General features: G+C 43.5%; 2 protein-coding genes across 2 annotated transcripts in view; one reads left to right on the top strand and one right to left on the bottom strand.

Moving 5' to 3' along the window:
* Positions 1-6,755: 6,755 nt before the first annotated feature.
* The window catches only part of LOC129556737 (myomegalin-like), a 631,881-nt gene continuing 613,869 nt past the window's right edge, over positions 6,756-24,767 (bottom strand). The window contains 1 exon segment of the mRNA XM_088835003.1: positions 6,756-7,204. Coding sequence (XP_088691129.1) covers positions 7,181-7,204 — 24 coding nt within the window. The 3' untranslated portion in view covers positions 6,756-7,180.
* Positions 11,994-24,767, top strand: part of LOC148778139 (myomegalin-like) — a 52,288-nt gene continuing 39,514 nt past the window's right edge. The window contains 7 exon segments of the mRNA XM_088836012.1: positions 11,994-12,283; positions 12,601-12,738; positions 13,093-13,221; positions 14,161-14,174; positions 16,910-16,959; positions 19,003-19,136; positions 24,363-24,595. Coding sequence (XP_088692138.1) covers positions 12,167-12,283; positions 12,601-12,738; positions 13,093-13,221; positions 14,161-14,174; positions 16,910-16,959; positions 19,003-19,136; positions 24,363-24,595 — 815 coding nt within the window. The 5' untranslated portion in view covers positions 11,994-12,166.

Raw genomic sequence — 24,767 nt, forward strand, 5'->3', positions numbered from 1 at the left:
TCATGAACTTCTTCTGTGGGTATTCTCCAGTTTAGTCTGTGTCCTAAAAACTGTAGGATAAAAATCAGAGTACAATACTAAGTGATGAAATAATCTTTAAACATATATTCTGTCCCATCTCAGAATTCTTTTGCTGCATCCTGTTGTTATGTCAATTTCTTCTCTTTACTGGGCAACACATTGGCTTCAGAATAAGCTTAAATATGACAACCCTACCTTCTAAATTCTTCCTCTGGGTCTGGGTTCTATTTGATTTTTTAAAATGTTACTAAACACTGCACTTCATACTTTCATTTATGTATCTCATTGAGCCTCACAAGAGCTCTTTCCAAGCTGTCAAAGTGACTAAAAGAGTTTCTGTGGATGTCCTTGAAAACATGGTGTGCTTGTGCTCAGTCACTTCATTCTTGTCTGACTCTCTGCGATCCCAGGACTGTAGCCCGTCAGGCTCCTCTGTCTGTGGGGATTCCCCAGGCAAGCATACTGGAGTGGGTTGCTATGCCCTCTTCCAGGGGAGCTTCCTGACCCAGGGATCAAACCCACATCTCCTGTTTCTCCTGCATTGCAGACTGATTCTTTACCATGAGCCACTGAATACATGGGGTGCCTATCTGTTTAGGAAAGATTTGACTGCCTCGTCCTATTGTTCTGTGCTCATTGAGCTCACCCACACATTGAACAGACCAGGGTTCCAGAGCAGTGTTCGTGGCACACAGTTTGATCCATCTCTTGGAGTTTTCCTCATGCCACTGACCTGTGGTTATATTCCAAAAACAGAGCATGGTGAAGTTCAAGGTCGTAGGGCAGGGATCATGATGATTCAAAGGGAACATAAGCATTGTGTTCAGCGACACAGAAGCTGAGTTTGAGGAGAGACAGGCAGGCCCTCGGATAGTCATGGTCTGAACCAACTCCTCACTTCCTCAGCATCTCGTCCTACCCGGGTCTTGTGAGTCAGAGACTTGGGGAACCCGTACAGCATCCGTCTCTTCAGTTGAGCTGTTGGTCTACCTGGATGGAGGGCGAAATGGGGATGACAACAGGCCACTGGGCATTTGTTCATGTTAAGGTAAGAGATGCAAAACTGGAACTACTATTTATGAAAGCTAATCTTCCCGACCCCACGCGGTCCTCCCACTACAGTGATTCATGATACTCGGTGTGTGAGACTCAGCAAAGGCTTTAGGGAAATCGATTTTCCGGTTGCTGTGGGGCCTGACTTTCTGTGGGGGAAAGAAAAACGTGTCAAATGTCTTCATTTTAAATGTGATGAAACCAAAAAGCTCACAAAAGATATCTGACTTGAGGTCAAACAGGGATGATTTTCTCATGCTACAGAAGTATATAACAGGTATAGTTCATTGAATGACACCGTGCCAGGCATTTCACACATATTATGATACTTTCTTTCTTCGTAATCATTCAAGGTAACACCATTGTAGTAGAGGTACATAAAATAATTTATTAGACTAAAGTTAAAATTAAAAAACAAAAAACACTTTATCAAGGCAAGTAAGCTATTACTTTGCATTTTGTCGGTAGGAGAAACCTATTGTTTTTATCCTGCCTTGGCCCCATTTCATACTCCTCCTTTCTCTGTGACCTGACTTTATTCCTAGAGCCCTACCTTTTTCCAACTAAACCATTTCTATGCACTGAGCAATAGCAGAAGTGAAGGCTGGGCCCTTCTAAAGTCTTCCTGAGTGCTTATGTGTTTCAGGACACTAGACACCATCTGCAGGCAAGAGCAGCCTGTCTGTTAGAATGTGTGCTGTGCTAAGTTGCTTCAGTTGTGTCCGACTCTTTGTGATCCTCTAGCCCTCCAGCCTCCTCTGTTCATGGAATTTCCCAGGCAAGAATAGTGGAGTGGGTTGCCATTTCTTCCTCCAGGGAATCTTCCTGACCCAGGGATCAAAACCGTGTCTCTTGCGTGTCCTACATTAGCAGGTGGGTTCTTCACCACGAGCGCCCCTGAGAATCCATCTGTTAGAATGGGCAGCTGCTTTCCCAGCCCACTGAAGTTAGCAGGATGTCCCAGGACAGGAAGGGACCACTTCCCTTCTACTCAAGGATCTTTTCTCTCAGAGACTGTGCTCTATTGGGCCGAACTCTCCTGAAATGGAATGTTCTTGCTCACTTTCTGGTTTCTTGTTAGGTTGAGTATTTATAAAATTTTGTAACAAATATCTTTGTTGAAGTTTGCATTTAGAGCAATACGAGTTATTTTTCAGAAAGTGGCAGCTTGGAGAAGATTGGTCCCATCAATGAGCAAACGGGGTGAATTTAGCTTTCACTCAAAACCAGACTGAGTTTAAAATTAGGGCTCTCACTTTCCTCAAGTGGATAGTCAGGTGCCACAGGCGTGTGTCCCCAGGGAGTTTGTCTCTGCTGTGAACTAGAGAAGAGTTAAATGGGGTCAGATGGGCCTAGTCCTTCAATTCGAGAGTCTTCCCATAGTTCTCTGCTTTAGTCACTGGAGTGGAAACACCCTTCTTCTTCTGCTCTGTCCTACTTCTGTGTTTGGGGTAAAAGGTATACAGCTCAGTGTGTTCTGTCCCCAAGCTGATCATTGTAAGAATTACCTGGGAGAGTTAGTCCCAAACAAGTGCACAGTCCTCACCTGTAGCAAGTGTGACTCAGCGAGTTGAGGCGGGACCTGGAGTCTCTTTGTTAAAGGTGCTCAGGTGTGCACTTAGCTTTACCCGCTGGTTTCACTGACCTCCCTCATGATTCGAGTGGATGATTATTTCATTTATGGTACTTCTAGTGTTCAAAATTGACTGGTGCCAAAAAGATAACTCTCTGCTGCTTTGCAGATGAGGAAACTGAGCCACACAGAGGGTCTCTAACCGGCCGAGATCCCCTTGCTGTAAGTGCTGGAGCCACATTCGGGTAACGACCCTTCTACTCCAAAACCCCATCCCACATTTTCCAGTTCACTTTTGTCTCAGATTCTTCCAAGTAGCTATTTCCTTCACCTATACTGCATTTCTACCAAAAACTTCCCAAATGTATTAATAATCTCTCACTTGATACTGTTTTTCACAACAGATATTTTGCAGAAAAGTCTATCATCACCCCGTGATGCATATTGGTGACTTATTAAGAAACTGAATATGGGTGTGGGTAACTTTGTTACTCTTCCCTCTTTCCTTCAGCAGTTTGTGTTCTGTTTACTTACACCAGTATAGTGTCTTAATTGCTGTAGTTTTAACCTGAGTATTGAAGTCTAGTAGAGTAAATCCTCCAGCTTATTTCTCCTTCAGTGTGTCTTGGCTAACTGAGATACTTTGATTTCCACTTACATGTTATAATTAGCCTGAAAAATATACCTCCCCCCAAATGCCAGTTGCAATACTATTCAGAATAACAAGGATTTGAAATTCTAAAAATATTGTCTTCCAATCTATGACTATAACGTATATTCTATTTATGTAGGTCTTCTTTAATTTCTCTCAGCAATAGTTTTCAGGAATCGTCAGTATCTGTATTCTTAAGCATTAAATGACCATGGATGTTTATCTCTATTGTGTTTTATTGAATTTCATTTCCTAACACTGCTGGTATGGAGAAATGTGGTAGATTTTTATATGAATCCTCTTGACTGCACCATTGAAAAATATCCCACTACATGCATTTTGATAGATGCCACAATCATGATGCAGGGTGTTTCCATCGGTCACAACTTTCCTTGTTTCCCTTTGCAGTCCATCACTCCCTCAACTCTTAGCCCCAAGCAAACATTGCCAGTTTAGATGAATTTGCCTTTTTAACAAATTTATAAAATGTAAGCCATGAAATTAAAAGACGCCTGCTCCTTGGAAGGAAAGTAATGACCAACCTTGATAGTATATTAAAAAGCAGAGACATTACTTTGCCAACCAAGGTCCGTCTAGTCAAGGCAATGGTTTTTCCAGTGGTCATGTATAGATGTGAGAGTTGGACTGTGAAGAAGGCTGATCGCCGAAGAATCGATGCTTTTGAACTGTGGTGCTGTAGAAGACTCTTGAGAGTCCCTTATACTGCAAGGAGATCCAACCAGTCCATTCTAAAGGAGATCAATCCTGGATGTTCATTGGAGGGACTGATGCTAAAGCTGAAACTGCAATACTTTGGCCACCTTATGCGACGAGTTGACTCACTGGAAAAGACTCTGATGCTGGGAAAGGTTGGGGGCGGGAGGAGAAGGGGACGATGGAGAATGAGATGGCTGGATGGCATCACCGACTCTGTGGACATGAGTTTGAGTGTACTCCGAGAATTGGTGATGGACAGGGAGGCCTGGCGTGCTGTGATTCATGGGGTCATGGAGAGTCGGACACGACTGAGCGACTGAACTGAACTGAACTGAACTGAACTGAACAGTATACATACTCTTTCTTGTCTGCAAATTAAGCACTCAACACATAGTTAAGAGATGATGTGTGTAAAACCTCAAAATCGTAAATGCAGAAGAATATTATTACCATCTCTGCTTCAGAAATGAGCCCCATTCTCCTGGCCCCTGATAAGAATGAAGATCTCTAATTCTTCTCCAAACACCATTTATGCACCTTATGGCACACTTACTTGGAGGACATCCACGTGTGGGCACTTCCAAGTTGCCGGCTGGGGGTCTAGGGCAGAGCCTCAAGGTCTCATAGTCCTCCTCCTGGGATTGGTGCTCCCAACAGTATAAACCTCCTCCTCCTCCTGGGATTGGTGCTCCCAGCATATAAACCTCATCCCCCTCCTGGGGTTGGTTCTCCCAGCAGTATAAACCTCATCCTCCTCCTGGCATAGGTGCTCCCAGCAGTATTAGCCTCCTCTTCCTCCTGGGTTGGTGCTCCCATCTGCATAAACCTCATCCTCCTCCTGGGATTGGTTCTCCCAGAATATAAACCTCCTCCTCCTGGGGTTGGTTCTCCCAGCAGTATAAACCTCATCCTTCTCCTGGGATTGATGTTCCCAGTGTATATACCTCCTCCTCCTCCTCCTGGGATTGGTGCTCCCAGCAGTATAAACCTCATCCTTCTCCTGGGATTGATGTTCCCAGTGTATATACCTCCTCCTCCTCCTCCTGGGATTGGTGCTCCCAGAGTATAAACAACTGGATCCATCGTGTGGATCTCCTCGGCAGGTGCACAAGCTCACTGTGGACTAAGCTCCTCTCCTGGTCCTTCCTGCTCAGCTCAGGTTGCTCCTTGAGAACTCAGGTGATGCTGTGCATTCCTCACTTCCGACTGAATTTTCCAAACTCAACTTGTCCTTATGCTCACGTCCCTTGGCAAACAGCTCCTCGACCATTACCTTGCTTTTCTTTGGGTTTTCTCATCCTCTGAACCTGTTGCTTTCCTTTCTTCCATCCCCTCTCTCCTTTCTGTGTTTCCAGTGTGTGGGCCCAGTTGAGGCTCCTATAGGAGACACACAGAGAAGGAACCAAGGTCAGGTCTTGGCTGCAGATCCCAGGGAACATTTAACATGCATCTCAGTCTCTCATGCACTCAGAAAAAACTCAGCAGGAAAGGAATTTGGAGAATTTGAATAACCTTATCTTACAGATGAGGATACTGAGGCCCAGAGAGATATGGAGATTTCGCCTAAATTCCCACACCCTGATGCAGCATAGCTGCCACACAAACCTTGACCACAAGTTCTTGTATCCAAAAGCACCAGGAACCCATGGCTAAAGTTCAGGAGACATTTGATCAAACATACTTCTTATTTCCCTTCCTAAAATAAAAATAGTTGATGGACATTTCCCCAAAAGAATTTCATCTCTTTTCAATAGTCCTATATTTATACTTGGCATTTCTTTCTTTCTCCAGGGTATCTTCCTGACCCAGGGATTGAACTCAGGTCTCCTGCATAGCAGGCAGATTCTTTACCATCTGAGTCACCAGGGAAGCCCAATCTCTTTCCAATAGTCCTAAATTTATACTGTTTCCCACCTTGGTGGACACAATGGGACCAAGGAATGCATGAATATTAACTACATCACAGTCTTTATTTAAAAATTAGATGTGATTCTCTGAAACATCTGGCTCCTGTGCTAGAGGCCATATTTTTGAGAGCCAGGTACTCTGTGTGCCTTAGTCAACCTGCCTCCCCAGAGCCTCTTCAAAGCCTGCCACAGAGAACATTCAGTAAATGCTTGTCAAGCAGACCAATACTAGTTACCAGGAATCACTAACTCTTACTGATGTCTTCTACTCCCTACCTTATATCCACCAATCCTGCCCTGTGTCTATGTGAAAACAATGAAAGCACAGCCCTGGTGACAGAAGTCCAAGATGTAAATTCCAACTCTACCAAAATACCAAGTCTGCTTTACATGGTGATTTCATTGCACTCTTTGAGCACATGGGTGTCATGTATAGTGGAGAAGAATGGATCATGTAAAATCGAGAAAGTGGTACTAACCTTGGATGATTGACTGTGATATCATACAGGAGACAGGCCCCAATCCCTGGGTGCTGGTCTCACAGTATAGAGACACTACAGGACCTGTTAGAAACTTGGGGATAAGGCTCGAGAAACTGCATTTCAGACAAAAATTCCACGGAGATTCTCATGAAGGAAAAAGTCCCAACATTAAACAAATGGCCCAGAATGAAGACCTTGAAATCCTAGCAGCAACAAGCATGACTCAGCTTAAGTAAAGCAAGTCCTTTGTCAAGGTGGCTTCTCAAGGGGAAATGTCTCCTTTGCAGGATGGTGCCCAACCCTGCCCAGCCCCACTCTCTTCCAGGACAGAACTGCAGTGGCCAGTGGTACGTGATGAGACCTCAGGAAGTGAGCATAACTGGGGACCTATCCTCAGGCTCCTCCATGTGCCAGCATCACTCCAAGCCCACAGGTAAACACAAAGCTGGTAGGTCAGCCTGTGAGATGAAGTCTCATTTAGGATCCACCCCTTTCCCACCAGGGCATCCTCTCCCATTCCTCCTCTAGTCCCCGCTCACAGAGTGAGGTAAAGCAAAGGCCCTGGCAGTGCCAAGTCCTTCCCAGTGCACCCCTCATCCTCCCCACCCTGGGCCTCGGGGCGGAGCAGGGGTGTGAAAGTCAGTGACTACCTCTGTGCTCTCACGGTCACATCCTTCTCAGTCCCGCACCCTGGTCCCCTCGCAGCCCACTCTCAGACCCTTCCAGAATGCCAGGGGCCAACATCTGCAGAACATTCTTCCATCATCAAGAGTTATTACAGAAGGGGGGGGGGTTGTTTCTGCACAGATCCTATCCCTGTAAACGTGCCCAGGGTACAAACCCAATTCAAACTCTCCTTCTAACTCCTAGCTCCCTGGTCCCCACTTGGTGGAGAAGTGCAGCCACACAGGTGAATGCTGGGATGCAGCCCAGTTCCAGCAGAAGAGAACTGGCATTCTCAGAAAAAGGCTGCATCCAGGCAAATGAGGCATTGGATGGAGTCGGTCATCAGCACCCCACCCACTGCTCTTTCCTGCATCTTTTTTTCTTTTCTTTGGGGTGTTTTTTCCTACTCTCTAAAACAGCTGTCGGATTCCCACTTCAGTGCCATACAGACAAAGATAATGTCATGCTAGAGATGTTTTTATGCAAACACAGGTGCAACCATTTATGGAGTAGTAGATAATTGTGACTGAGACTGAATTGGCATTTCCAAATCCAGGTTAGTTAGTATGTTGGAGGAAGAAGAGCTAAGAAAAGGCATTTTAAGGTCTGTTTGCAAATAACAGGACATAGAATAGGCCAATCTCCTTTGGAAAAGCAAATTCACCTGGATTACCTGCTGGAAGGACCGGAGATGGCAAATATTCAAAACTTTAGCAACCAAAGGCAATGGCCTTGATGAGGCAAGGGATGGTTAGTTGAAACATTAAACAGCAGACATCAGTACAATCATTTTTGCTCCTCTCAAACAAAGACCACATCACAGATCTCTTTGGAAAAGTTGAGTGAGCTTTCTTCCTTCCATAATAAAAGTGATTTGAGGGAACAGTTGAGTACCACTCATTAACCACACAGGATGAATTGACATGAGGTACTAACCATTAATAATTTATTTATTTGTGTACTATTTTTGGCTGTGCAGGGTCTTCATTGCTATGCAGGAACTTTCTCTCGTTGCAGCAAGTGGAGGTTAATCTCTGGTTACCGCGCACAGGCTTCTCATTGGGGTGCCCTCTTTTCTTAGGGCATCAGGACCCTAGAGCACATGAGCTTCACTAGCTATGGTGACAGAGAAGGTGATGGCACCCCACTCCAGTGCTCTTGCCTGGAAAATCCCATGGGCAGAGGAGCCTGGTGGGCTGTAGTCCATGGGGTCGTGAAGAGTTGGACACGACTGAGTGCTTCACTTTCACGCATTGGAGAAGGAAATGGCAACCCACTCCGGTGTTCTTGCCTGGAGAATCCCAGGGACGGGGGAGCCTGGTGGGCTGCCGTCTATGGGGTCGCACAGAGTCAGACACGACTGAAGTGACTTAGCAGCAGCAGCAGCAAGCAGCCCCCAGCTGTGTTAAAGCTTTGTCTGTGTCTTCACAGTCCTTTAGAAAGTGTGTGTATGTGAACAAATGCAGGATATTTACTCATATACATTGCTCTAAGGGTATGTTGAAGACTAACATAACTGGTGGGCAGGGTTGGTAAGAGGAAATGAAATAGTCTTTTTCATGGCCATTAGAGCAAAATATATATATAAAGAAACAAGTTTTTCTTTCCCTACTTCATTTCTACTTTCAGCACTCGTCCCAGCGCTGAGTGGGGAAGAATAGGGATGACAAACTGCCACCAAGAGTTCAGCTCACTAACACTTAAAGTCTAAGTTTAAAAGAATAATTTACTGTCTTGCCTTTTTATCTCCTATTTAAAAATATTAAACAGTGGTTCTTAAATTTAGAGAATCTTAGAATGAGCTGTTGTGATTTAAAAAGCTGCTTCCTGGCTTCCATTTCCCAGAGATTTAGTTGGTGTGGAGTCCTAGAGTCTGAATTTTTCACATAAGTACAACCATATGTGTCTGATGTGGGTAAGCTGTAGGTCACAGTTCAAGACCTATTGTTCTATAACACTGATTCAAACCTATATATATAAGTTTGTTCTCTTTTAATTAAAAAGTAGATTAGTTGAACCACAAATTAGTTGAACCACATGAAGATCTTCAAGCATTCCTTGGAAAATATCCTCAGTTACATTCTTTTGCCTTCCAGAATTAAAATCAAACACTCATTCCACAATTATTTCCTAGTAACTGTTGAAACAATGTCAGACTCTATTTTTTTGGGCTCCAAAATCACTGCAGATGCTGATTGCAGCCATGAAATTAAAAGACGCTTACTCCTTGGAAGGAAAGTTATGACCAACCTTGATAGTATATTAAAAAGCAGAGACATTTTGTGGAAAAGCTTTCACGAAAACAACAGCATATGAATCATGTAAATTTCAGACCTGGTCAGGATCAAATCACAAATTACTTTTGGGGAAAATTCCTAAAATCTATTTTGTGTTTCATTCTTTGAAAGGTAGTTCTTCACCCTAATTAAAAAAAAGAAAGTTGCAAAAAAGTGTATCTTTAAGATGGAGTATTCTACAATATTTAACTTTTCATAAATTATATTATTTCCCTCTACATGTTAGAACCCATTCTAAAACAAATGAAATCAACCTGTGTCATCACCAATGTCTTCCAATTTGCTGTCAGTGAGAACCATGTTGGGTACAACTGTGCAGGAAATAGGGTGAGAGTCCTTGAGGGGAAAAAAATGGAAAAGAAAAAAGACATCGAATGAAATGCTTCCAACATGTACCGATATTGCTTGACCTGTCAGCACACAACCTGCAGATCTATACAGGGTTCATTATGTCCCCCATCTTATAACTTCTAAAGTGAATGTAACGGACACATTGAATTGATGTTCTGTGTCTGCTGTAATAAGTGACCATGAGTTTAGCCTCTTAAAATAACACTTTTATTATCTTAAAAGAACACACTTTTATTATCTCCAACTTTGTTGGAGGCCAACAAAGTTCTCGTTAGACTAACATCAAAATGTCGACAGGACTGCCTTACCTTCTGAAGGCTCTAAGGGATAATATGCTTCCTTGTCAATCCTAAAGTAGAAAGAGGGGAAAACATAGGCAGAGTAAGGAGGAGGATGACCAGAGCCTGAATGGCAAAGAAGGTTCTAGTCTCTGGTCCCAGAATGGCAGCTGCTCTCTCTTGAACTTCTCCTGACCTCATGGTGGACAGTTACACATGCCCAACCGACTTCTTTCATCTTTCAACCCCCTTGATTCCCATAAGAGCAGCCTCTTATCACATTCCCCTCCAAGCCCCCTTACATGCTCTGATTCTAGGGAATTTTTCTTTTTTGCCTAGGTCTCTCTAGAGCTAGCCACAGATTCCTCACCAGCACCCAAACCCTGGTCTGTGGCTCTGGAGAGTCCAAACCACAGACATCTCCCAGGAGACGAGGAAATGCAGGCCACATGGGCTCATGGGGTCAGTCTGCAAAAATCTCAATCCGGCTGCTCAAGACATACCAGGTTGATATTTGGGAAGATGTAAAAACTGTTTACCCCCACCCCCCCACAAAAAAAACCAACTGCTTTGTGCAGGTTATTGTTACACGGAATAACTTACACCTTAAAATTCTAAACCAGGTGATCAATTCTCATTCTAAAGCACAGATAAACCTTAACAAGGGAAAGCAGGCTGTGAGTGCTAATTACAGGAAATGAACAAAACTGGGGCAGATCCCACAAAGGCCCAGGTAGGAGAAGATGCTTAGGCCAATGGCTAAGTAACCTCCCGTATTAGTGAGCTCAGGCAAGCCATACAAAATTACCATAGATTGGGAGGCTTAACCATCAGTCTGTTTTCACACATTCTGGAGGCTGATTGTCCAAGATAAAGATAGTTAAACATAGTTTTCTTTCCCCATGTCTAACTGGAATAAAATAATTATAGAGGACTTGTGAAAAAAATGAAGTGCTATATAATTGGTGCTTATAATTATGACAGATCCATGAAATTAGTTTTAGAAACATAGACAAGAGATATTCAAGAAAGATCCATAATGTTTATTGAGATCTTGCCAGATGTTATGCACTGCACTGGGCATTTAAATTAGCACTCATACTTACAACTCTGCAACGTAGGTTAGTGTTGGCCTTATTTTATAGAAGAAAAAGCTGAAACACTGTTTTAAAAGGTGAAGGAGGGGAATCGTTATGTGACTATAAAATACTAAAGCTACAATTTAAGCTCAGGTCTTCTGTGACTCAGCATGCTTCCTCAGAAGTCTTTTCCTGGAGCAGATAATGTTTCCCATCCATATGCTCTATTTCTAGCAACAGATTTCATCATTTTCTTAGAAGAGGCCTCTCAGCCTTACAGAATCCCTTCCCCTTCTGCCTCCCTATACAACTAGTTGTTTGTCCCACTTAGATGCAGAGAGAGGAAGCTTTCGGACCACAGTATAGGGTTACAGGCTAAAACGAAAAACCTTTATGTCACCATCGCCTCTACTTTGGAAGATCAGGGTCATGGGTTCCTAAACTGAGTTTCGTTGGCCAGTCCATATAGCGCTCCTCAGTTTTTGTTCCACCTCTTTCCCATAGTTAGATCTATAATGTAAGACCTGTGTTTATATCTGTGAGGAAATTCTCTTATTGGATTTCTTTTCATTACCATATCTCTCCTTACAAACAGAATCATGTTATATGACTCAAGTTTTGAGGATGTGAAATTGTGAGGCATTTTAAAAATATGAGTTTAAAAAAAAATCCCCTTGTTTCCCTCCTTTTCTAAAATTTCACTTCTACCCTAGCCATTATGTTGTTCCTGTTTCTCTCACATATACTCAATTAAAACTAACGTTACTGGACTTCCCTGAGATCCCACATGCCAGGCAGTACAGCCAAAAAAAATTAAAAAAACAAACCAATTTTGTATGTTTTGTATTACTAACAAAAAGTAGAGGACATCATTAAAACCACATTACAACTTCCTATGAAACAGCCTTTGATATCACACGGTGTGGTTTATGGATCTGATCCAGTAGCTCACTGTTCATGTTCTAGTTTTTATTTGCACTACTGGTTGATAATAATATGATATGGAAAAGGGCCTGCTTCAGTGTCAGCATGTAACCATGACACCCACTGTTTCCTCTGCCCACTGACTTCAGGATTTCTTTCTCTGCAGATGGAACTCTCTGCGCTCCAGTCCATGGTGGCTGTGCAGGAGCAAGAGCTGCAGGGTCAGGCTGCCGACATGGAGTCCCTGACCAGGACCACACAGATTAAGGAAGACCTCATAAAGGTCGTTCAAAGCTTCTGAAACACTCTTGGAAAGGATTACAGCTCAGAGTACCTTCACCTCCAAACAGCACCTGGATTCACTGAGTCCCTCTACCCATACCTGTCTTCTAGATGCTCTGCTCGTTTGAGCCTCTTAGCGTCACCATAATCTCTCTGATATCAGAGGTGCTCAGATTTCATGAAGAAGCTATTGTTACTATCTTGGCTTGTTAATATCCCATGTAATGTATAGTAGATTATTTCAAGAGCATTTGTTCCTATGCTAAATAGCATTTTTTTTTTCATTGCTATTTTTATCACTAGAGTTTTGACTTTTAGGACCTGCAGATGCAGCTGGTTGATCCTGAAGACATCCCGGCTATGGAACGCCTGACCCAGGAAGTCTTGCTTCTTCGGGAAAAAGTTGCTTCAGTAGAATCACAAGGACAGGAAACGTCTGGAAATGGAAGACAACAAGTAAGCTATTGAAATACAGGCCTTATTTTTCCTGCAAAATAAACAGTGAACAAGATGTCGATTACTTATGATGGTGGCTGTTGCTGGAATTCATTGAGAATCTCTGCTCCCAAGTTCCCCACCGTGGCCAGTAGCAGCCACAGGTGCTGTTTTCTAGCATGTGTGGTTCCGTTGTAACTTCTGCCCCAGATCTGACCTTTCTTGAATGCCAAACTTGTTATTAATCAAAAGACCGGTTTACCCGTACTCCTCCGTGTCTCTGTTACCATGTCTCTAGAAACTAACTACTGTGTTAGTTTTAACTGTGTCTTCATGTTTCTGTTTGTGTGTTGCTTCACTTCTTTTTCCCCTCAGTTGCTGCTGATGCTCGAAGGACTGGTAGATGAGCGGAGTCGCCTCAAGGCCTTACAGGCAGACAGACAGCTCTGTAGCAGTCTGGTGAAGTTCCATGCCCATCCAGAGAGGTGAGAGAGTGACCGCACTGTTTTTCCTTTTATTCCTTATTACGTGAAGATGCCTACAGCTTATAAAGTGGGAAGAAAAAGAAAGTGGACCATTACTGGGGTCCAATTTGTCATTTGTTTTATGGAGTCCTCTGAGCCTCAGTGTCTAAATTAAGTCAGGAATACTGCCTGTTTCATGTAGTTGTTGCAAAGATCAAATGAGAATACATGTCAGGTGTCTCAATTAGTACCTTGCAAGTAGTAAGAACTTGTATATTTCTTTCATTTGTCTGCTCCTTGTCCTATTAAAGGCAGCTCTGAAATAGAGTGAGCCTTTGTATTTACTTAACTAAAGGAAGGAAGCAGAAGAAACCTGAATTTTCCTACTCTCAAGGAAATGAGGCTGAAGAAACAGCATTTAACGTCCCCTAGAAATGTGAAATGGATTACTGTACCGTAAAAAACCCTTCCTGCTCTGCTTGCTGAAGGAGAGTGGTGGAAAGTGGGATGAAAGTTTGAGGAGCCTATTGTCATGAGCTATCCAGGAGATAGTGAAAGACAGGGAAGCCTGGCATGCTACAGCTCATGGAGTCAAAGAGTCGGAAACAGCTGAGCAACTGAACAATTGTTATGATGGGTGGTGCTGTCCCTATGTATGTTCTGGAAAGGCCTGTTTCTTGTGTTCTTTGAGGAACAAAGAGATCATGGAAGGAAGAATTCCTTGACATTACAGAATTTTAAGTCACTGAAAACAGCTGCCTTCTGAATTATAAGCTTGTAAACTGGAAGGGTACTTAAGAGATACTGTGATGTAAAAACAAAGATACACCATAAAGGAACTTGACTGCAGACTAATTTTTTTTTCCCCCTAGCTACTTTGGTTCTGATATTAGAATGTCTAGTTAAAGAATTTTCTCAGGAGAAGCTTATGGAAGACTCTATGAAATCTTAGTTTTCTTATGGTTCTAGAAGGGAACAGATGCAGGTAAATCTGCAGTTTGATAGGAGACCTTTTTTGTTTGATCCTCTCATGTAGGATCATAATATTTAAGTCATCAATAGTTGGTTCATGAGGTGAACAGGTGAAAGTTCTTATAATTTCATGGTAGAGTGTCTAAGAGTGAGGGAGATGGGCCCAGAGCACATAAAGAGCCTGGCACCGAGGGAAAAACAGCCAGGCACTTCTTACTGCAAACTTGTTCATGCTATAAAGTTTAGCTCTTTAAATCACATTTCAAAATTAGTCAGCTATGACTCCTGTGTTCTGAGTAACTTTATGGGAAAATATTACTCCTTTTCTGTTGGTTGCATATAAATGGCTTAAAAAGAAAACAAGAATGACGGTAGAGTAGAATTTGGAGAAAATGCTCTTGTTGCAGCCCAGTTGGGGCTCATTACTGAAGAATTAAAATGACACTTCATGACTTTCCCTCAAGGCTTATAATTGTGCATGATGGAGTTTTAAGGAGTTATTAGTTAATGATGATGAATCCTATTTGTTAAAACACCTATTCAAGAGTTCGTCTTAATCTACTGATAGGTCTGTGTTTTTCTCAACTGTCCTGCAAAGGAGGAATAACTGAAGAGTGTTACTTCACACCTCCGTAGTCAGCAGTGAAGAGGTAGACTGAAGATCATCCCCTGAAAACACTGTTGTTGTTTAGTCAATCCGTTCTATTTGACTCTTGTGACCCCATGGACTGTAGCCCACCAGACTCCTCTGTCCATGCGATTTCCCAGGCAAGAATACTGGAGTGGGTTGCCATTTCCTCCTCCACAGGATCTTCCCGACCCAGGGATCAAACCTGTGTCTCTTGCACTGGCAGGCGGATTCTTTACCACTGAGTGTTCTGCTGAGTACATTTAGGTTCTGTGGCCTTTTTCAACTCTCTAAGTTCTAGCACGTAAACCAGTTTGCCAATAATATTGTAAAATAGTAATAATAAGGAATATACTGAGTGGATGCCAAGCACTGTTTCAAGCTCTTCAAAGGCACCAAACCCTTTATAGCTGAAAAGTGTATGGAATGGATATTACTATTAACCCTAAGAAGTGAGGGAACTAAGTTATGAAAAGGATTTGTCTAAAGTCACATAACTAATGATGCAAGCAGAAATCTAACCTAGACAATCTGGCTCTAGAGTCCAGGTTCTCAATAATTATGCCATCCTCAATTTAAGAAGCACAAAAGTATAACTTTTTGCCTCCGTGATAAAAAAGACCTGATATTTTCATACCACTTAAATTTTGCCCAAAGATTTTAAAGTAGTGCATGTTAGAAGTTTATTTCTATATAGAGTCAGATAGTTGATAGAAACTAATTCTTCAATAGAGGGAAGTTTTGGTGGCACCTCCTTCTGTGTGATTCAGGGCCTTGAAACTTGGGAGAACCACAACTTGAGAACTATTATTGAAGCCTCGAATAAAAGTTTTTCATAAAATTTCCAGCCTAACATGTAAAACTTACCCTGGAGATCAAGAGGCAAGTTAAATTTGAATGAACAGATTCTTAGCTTTCAGTAGTTCTGAAGGTGGCAGAACATTTTATTTCATATTTATCAAACACTAGCAATAACTTCATCAATATAAAGTATAGCACCTTTAAGTTAGAAATTTATAGTTCTGAGGATAGTGTTTTGTTGCTTTGTAAAAGCTTAGAAAAGGGTATTCTCCACAAAAGAGAAGTGCTTACTGTCATTTTAAAAACCAGGAATGGTAACAACAGAGGCTTGTCTACTGTAAACATACAGGCAGGACTTTGTGTGGGATAACTTATTTCAATATTTTCTATATATATATATAATATATATATATATTTTTTAAATTTACCCCTCACTTTCAAAAAAGCCTTTTGCATTCAAATTGGTGTTGGAGAAGACTCTTGAGAGTCCCTTATACTGCAAGGAGATCCAACCAGTCCATTCTAAAGGAGATCAATCCTGGATGTTCATTGGAAGGACTGATGCTAAAGCTGAAACTGCAATACTTTGGCCACCTCATGCGACGAGTTGACTCACTGGAAAAGACTCTGATGCTGGGAAAGGTTGGGGGCGGGAGGAGAAGGGGACAACGGAGAATGAGATGGCTGGATGGCATTACCGACTCTGTGGACATGAGTTTGAGTGAACTCCGGGAGTTGGTGATGGACAGGGAGGCCTGGCGTGCTGTGATTCATGGGGTCGCGGAGAGTCGGACACGACTGAGCGACTGAACTGAACTGAACTGAAAGGTACCCTTCAAGCTGCCCTGAAGGAAGTACCGCAGACTGCTGCTGCTGAGAAAATGAATAAGGAAAACAAAACCCCTATGCAGTAGTGTCAGGATGAAATGGGCATTTTTGCTTTGTCTCCATTTAACTCTTGATGAAGTCAAAATCATGGTATCCTGCCCCAGAGTGAATTAAAGAGAGAACATTATTAATAGAAAGGCAGAGTGGCATCAGAAAGGTCGACAAAGGTAAGTGGAGAACAGAAAGTGTTAAACAGAAGCCTTCAAGGCCAATGACAAGCACCCTTTCTATCTCCTCTTACCTTACTTCTGGAATCCTGTGCAGGAATCATCGTAGGATGTGAGCCCAGTGTGGTCTGGTGGGGGTGAGGATCCTGACCTCCTAGAGCTGAACTTTCTTCAACCACAGGATTCTTCTTTTCAACACTCAGAAGGGAAACAATATGAAAAGTGTGTTTTTTAAGTCTGTCACTGAGTGGAACAATTCATTTTCTTTGCAGAGAAAGAAAAAAGGTTCTGATCTCTATTGTTCAGGAAATAGTGAACAACAGTAGTGTTGTTCAAAGTGAGCATAATACAACACGGTTGTCCTCAAGTGAATTAGCATCCTGGGTTCAAAGAGTTCCCAAAGCAGCCACAGCTTAGGAAGTGTGTTCATTCACCTCTGCACAACCAGTGTCCTGAATGAGATGGTTCTGGGGCTGGTTTAAAAAAGTAAGTATTGGAAATCTCTATTGTACAACAGTCTGCCGCAGAGCTCCAAAGATGCCGAGCGGTAAAGGTGTCTCCTTGTGAGTAAGGCTTTATTGAATAGGCTACTGCCTTGGTCCAAAGTTAACACAACATTCACGGTAAAGATCAGCAAATGAGTCATAAAATTAAGCTGGTAGGACAACATGATTTTAGTACTTTTTCATGAGATTGGCCGGGGCCATTGCAAGTACCCTGGCATAACCTTGCAGATGCCAAGAGATGGCGTGTAGGTGTGAGCTGGCCCTGCTCACCTTACCTGTAGAGGGTAGTGAATGCTCATTATTTATGCAGAGCCTTTCATTCATGGTGTGCGAGCTCAGGAGCAGGTTCTCTGCTCTTGGAGGAGGAGACAAAAATCTGATTTGTCACCAGAAGGAACAGTGAGTGGTCTCTGCCTGAAAGTCCAGAGACTTGCCATCTTGGCATGGCTCTTATACAGGGCTAGCTATGTAACTGTGGTCAAGCCGCCTAATCTCTGAGGCTCAGGTTACCCAGTGGCCAGAAGAGGAGTTGTAACAGGTTGGTTTCCGAGGCCAGCGTCAGAACTGGATCTCAGGGTTCTCTAACATGCAGGTTCTGTAAGACCCAAGGAGTATCAACGATACATTTTCTTTGGTGTCCAGATGAATTAACCATTATAAATTCCTACATTTTCAGAAGAAATCAGTAATGTGAGCCATAGGTCTTAATCTAAAATTTGATGAACAGTCTTATTTTTACAGATGTGGAGAAGAAGGAATACCCTATATTTGTGCTGTCTGATATGGCAACCACCAGCCACATATGTGACCATTTGAATTAATTTAAAAAGATAGACATACCATTGGGGCTGTTATAAGAAAAAAGCTTAATGAAAATTCTTTTAAGCAGTATTCATAGTTTCAGATACAAAATGATGAACAGTGATTCTTTGTATTGCTACTAATTCTGTCAGTGCCAGCCAGAATTTCTTCAAAAGGATTAGACATAACAGGATAGTATTTTTAAAAAGAATATTTTACTTTTAGATGTTTGAAAGAAAATCATTTCCTCGGGCTCAGTAGCCACGTGTGACTAGTGTCTACTGAACTGAACAGCAGAGGCATAAAATTGCAAAAATTTCTGTTGGTCAGCACTTCCCTGGACATATATCTAGACCACAAACTGCAGCTACGTGCCCCTTAGTGTGGGGCATAGATGTTTGTGTCCCAGGGTGACTGTTCATTTTTGGTGAGTGAATGAATGGATTAAATTCCTTTTAGACAAAATGGGGCAAGAACCCCTTCAGGCACAGGATGTTGGTGTTGGACAAGGGTTTGAGGGAGATGGGAGGAGGGGAGGTAAGAAGAAGGGGTTAGGAAATGACTGAACCGTTCTCGGCCCTGGGGCTGGAAGAGACCTCAGCTGCTGTAGGACACAAGACCCTTGCAGGAAGGTTCCTCATCTAGGTACTCACCCCATGCACGACTGATCCCAACAATGGAAACATGTGGGAGGAGCAGGGCTGCCCTGATCCCAAGGAAATCGGGGACCCTCTCCGCACTCAGTGGTGGGAAAACGTTGTCACGCTGGGTCCATGTCACAGTAGGGAAAATTATTACACAGTGGCAGGAAGGAAATAATTCAGGGTTTCTGGAAATAAGTGAGGGGGCAACCACTTAGTCCGACAGTCTAACACTGTGCAGTTGAAGCCAGCTTACCTTCTGAGGTTTAAACTGGAGCGTTCGTAACAAAGGACCAGTGATGGACTTTTCTCCAGTGTTGGTGCTGCCTTCCCTGCTGGCGAGGGGGCCACCCTGGGGAAAGGAAGAAATCAGAGGCGGATGGCAAAGTGAGTGTAATCTAAGCTGCTGTCTGGAAGGCCCCTGCCAGGGGAGTCACCTTTCTCTTCTGGACCCACTCCTAGGTACAGCTGCAGGGGACGACACGGAGGATGCGAGCACGGAGTTCACCGACAGTATCGAGGAGGAGGCTGCACACAACAGCCACCAGCAAGTAAGTCCGAGCCAGCTCCCGGGGTCCCGGGTGGAGGGCTGAGCCCTCCGGGGACTGGTGGCCTCCTGCAGCCACCGTGAGCCTGGCAGGAGAAACCGTCTTTGTGCATAAACCACTTCCCTGTCTTCTTCCTGCTCTCGCTAAGCTGCCAGCCACCTTTCCAGCCCCCATTCTCACTCCATTTTCCTTTCCAATCCACCTTTTGGCTCCCTGTATCTCGTGCTCCTGCCCCTGCCCCTTCCTGCCCTCCTTTGCCCCTATGTACCATCTATAGCTATAGCTTCAGAAGAAATTTTACTCACAACAAAACCATGGACACTTACCATCTTGGGCTTTTGCAACTGAAACACATCCCAGAAGACAGTCACCAAAGGGCCACTTGGGGAGGTGGCAGGCCTGGCCACTGCTTCAGGAGAGTGCTCTCTGAGGAACTACAAGAGGACTGGAAGGCCTCCAAAACCAGGCTCATTCTCGGGGAAGCCTCATGATATAAAAGAGAACTTTGTTGGGCTCCTGACTGTCTGCTCCAGTGGTGATGAGTCAGTGACCAGCAGATGACACTTCAAAAGCAAGCCCTGGTCAGACCTCAGAACATGGTACCCAAGGCTGAAACACTGTTCTCATTGACCAGCAGTGAAGGCATAACCAGCATTTTCTCGAGTTCAAGGGTAGAATGTCCTGGACCTCAGTCACCGAGAGGGATCCCATAGCATCCACTGGAATTCCTCTGTGTCTTCACCGAGCCCAGGGACATTTGGCAATCCCGTGTCCTAAAGGGACCGGGCATGTAGATGTTTCCAGGAGCCAGTGGATCATTGGTATCTGTCGTTCTGCAGAAGCAGCTGGGCGTTTCCAGGGAGAGCTTCCTTGGAGCAGTTGGGAAAACTATGGGGGAAATGAGTCTGCCTCTTCATCTCCTGCACAAGAAAAAGAGGAGGCATGTCTAAGAATCCAGCAGAAAGACCCACGTGAGCAGCACCCAAACCTCACAGGGCTGGGCACAGTCTTTGACTCTTGAGGACAGAAGCAGTGTCTGAAACACCTCCCATTCTCAACACAGTTTCTCCACCTTCTACCAAGACCCCCTTTGTGGTGCTTAGACACACCTGGCCCTAACTTCTCCCTTGAGTTCCTGCATGAGCTCCACTTCTCTTTTTGCTTGGACAGCTTCTGAGTCCTCCTAACCAATGCTTGTAACTTTATGTGCTCCGTTGCCCCTCTGGGCCTATCCCTCGCCTCGCCTCTCACTCCCTGATTGCACTGAGGATCTTGGGTGGTGGAGAAGGGTCTGCAGGATGTGAAAATATCCACTCTCACACAGAGCTTGACTGGGATGTCAGCTGTCAAGCTGACACTGATGGTTATTAACTTCAGAATATATGAACAGGAGCCAAAGATATGGAAAGAGCCAGATGTGGTCCAAACTAGGCGTGATAGGAGGAGTTCTCCACTCTGATTCTCAGTTATAGGCAAACTGGTTTGTAAAGTCACTTCTTCCTCAACCTTCTTTTTCCTATAGCTGAGTGTGGAGAAACGATCAGACTACATTTGGAGGTCAGTCCAGCCCTGGGATAAATTGTCACATCGGGGCATTTGTACTTCCCTTGCAATGTCTTCCCTATCCCTTGGCATGTGTTCAGTTGCTTCAGTCGTGTCCGACTCTTTGCTACCCCATGGACTGTAGCCTTCCAGGTTCCTCTGTCGATGGGATTCTCCAGGCAAGAATACTGGAGTGGGTTGCCATTTCCTTCTCCAATCACTTGGCCTAGGAGATACTTAATAAATTAGACAAGTATTTATCTGTTGGATGAAAGAATATCTTGGGTAAGCACTGTTTTTCTTTGCATCTCCTTTCCTTGAGAGTCAGTCTTCAGTTCTGGGAAGGAGGTATGTGAAATCACTGTAAACTTTTCTGAGGGTTGTGGGCATGGTTCTCCTGCTACCAATTACATAAAGCTTGTTTTGTCATAACTGTCTTGTGTCCAGATTCTCAAAAATGTATCTGCTTGTTCCCAGGGAACTGGTCCCTTAAGGTTATGCTCTGAGCTTCTCCCAGTTGTGTCCTTGGGAGTAGACCTTATTCTCAACACCAAGCTCCCTTCCTGCCTCAGGCTACACACACTTCCCCTTATAAACATATCCATCCATCTTTATGTTCCTTTTAAGGCAAGAACCAACTTTTGGCCAAAGCATATTGCTCCATCTTTATTTTTGGACTCACCCTCCTCAGGAAGTTTCAGGTCTGGCCATAATGGTAATTTCGCCCAGGTATCTCTCACACAATTCCATTCTCAATCAAATGTAAGGTCTGTAATACCTAGGAAATTCCTGTGAAAGAAACTAATCATCATTGTCTTTCTTCATTTGAACTTTTGCAATAGAGAAAATTAATCAACAGTCACAAATGCAAAGGAGAGAAAGGCAGTGATGAACTTGAAAAAAGGTCATTTTTAATACCCTAATGCTGTCTGGGAACTGAATACATTGTGGGGGGTATGGAGCAATAGGGCTAAAACAAAGCCATTCTATTCAAATAAGAGATCAGGTTCGCACATTGACTTCTGTGGGGCAAATGGAAAACCAGCACACCAAAAAGCTGAATTATACCACGGAAGCAAGAGAACAGAAGAATTAGGAAATGTGAAAAACAACAACAGCAACAGTGATTTATGCAATGTAATTAACAGTAGGACTAAAGGATTCGCACCACTATTGCACACACGGATGCCCTGGGGTTTTGCTTGAGGAAAAACAATAGAAATATTAGCTTTCCATAGATGATAAAGTAAAAAATAAATGCTAGATTCTCAGTTACTTTTCATGAACTTACATTTAAAATTTAAAGACAAAGCAGCCAAAGTAAACTCCCTTGGACGTTGAAATATGAAAAGTCAGATTAGCCTGGGAACAAATCAGATCTCTGTTTTCTCATTTAAAAGTAAGAAATCAGACCAGATAAACCATATGGTCCATTCTGGTATTAACATTCCATGGGTCTTATTTTCCCTTTTTAAAGAAAGCCATTGTATTTAAATCAATAAAAGATAGCATCCATCCAGAAGGCACTTAAAAATTATATGGTATCATTAAAATGAGACATTATTTTTAAGCAGAAGGAACCATTAAGGTCTCCCTGGAGTAGGAAATGCAACCCACTCCAGTATTCTTGCCTGGAAAATTCCATCAAGAGAGAACCCCTGTCTTTGGGGCTCCAAAGAGTCAAACACAAGTGAGCAACTGAGCACCCTTTATTAACAGCAAAGAATAACTGTGTCCATATTCAAGGCTGAGAGCAGTGTTTATTTTAGGTAAGTTAGTTGCAAAGAGTTTATGTAGAAAGATAATGTCACATAACTTAAATGAAAGGTTAGGTCATAAGCTTTCAAAAGTGGTTTTATCCAGTCCTCCTCCTTCATTTTGTCCAAGTGCTTCGGGGCACATGCAGGGATGGCCACCGTCTAAGCCTGGCAGCAGAGCCATCGAGACATTCTCAGGAGCCTCCCAGATCTCAGGCTTACAGCTGCAGGTGCGATTGGTGCTGGGAAATGAGCACACGTGGGCAGCTTCTCCTTTCTTCATCGAGAGGGCAGAGCTTGCACATCTCTTCACAGCCTCCACTGCTGTGCTACTAAACGCTTTACACATACACGCCATGAATCAACCCCACCATGCAGCTGAAGCCTAGATTTTGGCATGCTGTTAGGAGGTCCAAAGCAACAGTCAGTGGCTTTGAGCCAGGCCAAGCAGGTCTATTAATCACTGATTCATTGGAGCTCCTCTGAGCCCTGTTTTGTTCAATATATTCCTGATCTAACTGAAGGAATCAAGTTTATAATTAATTCTACAAGTCATTCCTACTCAAGTGGCCACTGCATGATTTATGGAGATGCACATGAATATTTTGATAATGTTGATGATTGTAAGTGGTTCTTTTTAGCCAGAATGAATTTGTGACAGGTACAAGTCACTATAGAGATAAAACATGACCCAGAAATAGCTGTGCAGAGAGGTGGAAAGTTGGAGGTCAAAATCAACCTGAAGTTAAGCAAAACCCCGAAATGCTGCTGCTGAAAGGAAAAAGAAGCCATTATGACACTGGGATATAAGATTAATATTTGACAGGCAAGAAATTCATGTACTAAAATAATTGGTCATACACTAAGTAGATTATCATACTCAGGTTTTGGTTTCTTTAAAGAGCATGATAAAAAAGCTGGAGAGGCGCCAAGACAAACAGTAAAAAAGTTTAAAAGTTAAAAAACTGTTATTTGAGGAAAAACCCATACAGTCTGCTTTTGTTGAAATCTTAAGGAGTAACTTCAAGAGTATCTTCAAAAACCAAAGGTGATGGGAAATTGTTTCTGCTTGTTTTCCTCTCCCTTGCTTAGATCTGCAAAGAGAGCTGGGCTGGGAGCAGCAGCAGCACAGAGTGTTAGCCAACAGGGAAGGTGGTTGCTGGACCGGTGACCTCATTTTATTTTTTGAATTTTATTCAACTTTCTGTTTTATATTGGAGTATAGCCAATTAACAATGTTGTAACAGTTTCAGGTGGACAGCGGAAGGACTCAGCTGTACATATACATGTATCCGTTCTCCCCCAAGCCCTCCTCCTATCCCATCCCATCCCATCTAGGTAGCCTCAACTTGAACTTCTCACCAACTATAGATTGTGATTCTCCTGCTGCCAATGAAATCAGTTTCTTTGTCTTACCTGTAACTCCTCCCATACCCTAGTTCTCTGGTTATGACTCCTGAGTGCCCAGATCCTTCCTCATAATCATCCTTGTCAGAGTCTGAGTTACAGGCCCGGCCTCGGGTTTTGAGCTCTGGTGTCTTAGCCATGGTCTTTGCAATCAAGGACTCTAGTGCTGTGGAGCTGATGAAGCCTTTCGTCTTGTGAGAAGGAACTCTGTCCCCCAGAAGGAGAAGACTCAAGAGCATCCGCACTCTCCAGTCCTCTTTAAACCTCATCTGTCTGCATGTGTTTTAAGTTTGTTGTGTGCTTGGGGCTTTTCCTCACCCACCTCTGCAGTTTCTTCCTGCTGCCCGTGGCAAAAATTCTCCCTGCTTGTGTGGTGCGTCCTCTCACCCAAACCAGTCTCCAGGGACCCTGTGGTTGGGAAAGTCCTAGGAGGGAGGTCCCGTTATAAGACTGCCTTGTGCTCTGATGTTCTCCATAGATCCTCTTAGTGAACTAACTTCTTTAAACCCTGGTTTTCTTTCAGCTCATCAAGGTGGCATTGGAGAAAAGCCGGGCAGCTGTGGAGACCCAGAATGTGTCTCTGGCTCCTCCTTCCCTTACAGGAGGGGACAGTAATGGGGGTCTTCAGGAGGACATGCTCCACCTGAGGGCTGAAATTCACCGGCACTTACAGGAGAAGAGGGAAGCCGAGGGGGAACTGAAGGAGCTAAAGGCTCAAATCGAGGAAGCAGGATTCTCCTCTGTGGCCCACATCAGGTAGGACGTGCCCCAGAGAAGAGGAGCCTGCCGATTGAGAGGCTGCTGTAGCCAAGGGACCACATTGCTGCAGCCAAGAATTCGTGCCACCCTGGGGCTTCTTGGTCCACATCCCAGGCTCCATGCATGCATGGTTCTACAGATTCGTAGAAGCGCTAACAAAACTAGATAA

This window comes from Moschus berezovskii, chromosome 4, assembly GCF_049115385.1.
Source record: "Moschus berezovskii isolate FMDL1 chromosome 4, NW_MosBer_1.0, whole genome shotgun sequence".
Lineage (NCBI taxonomy): Eukaryota > Metazoa > Chordata > Mammalia > Artiodactyla > Moschidae > Moschus > Moschus berezovskii.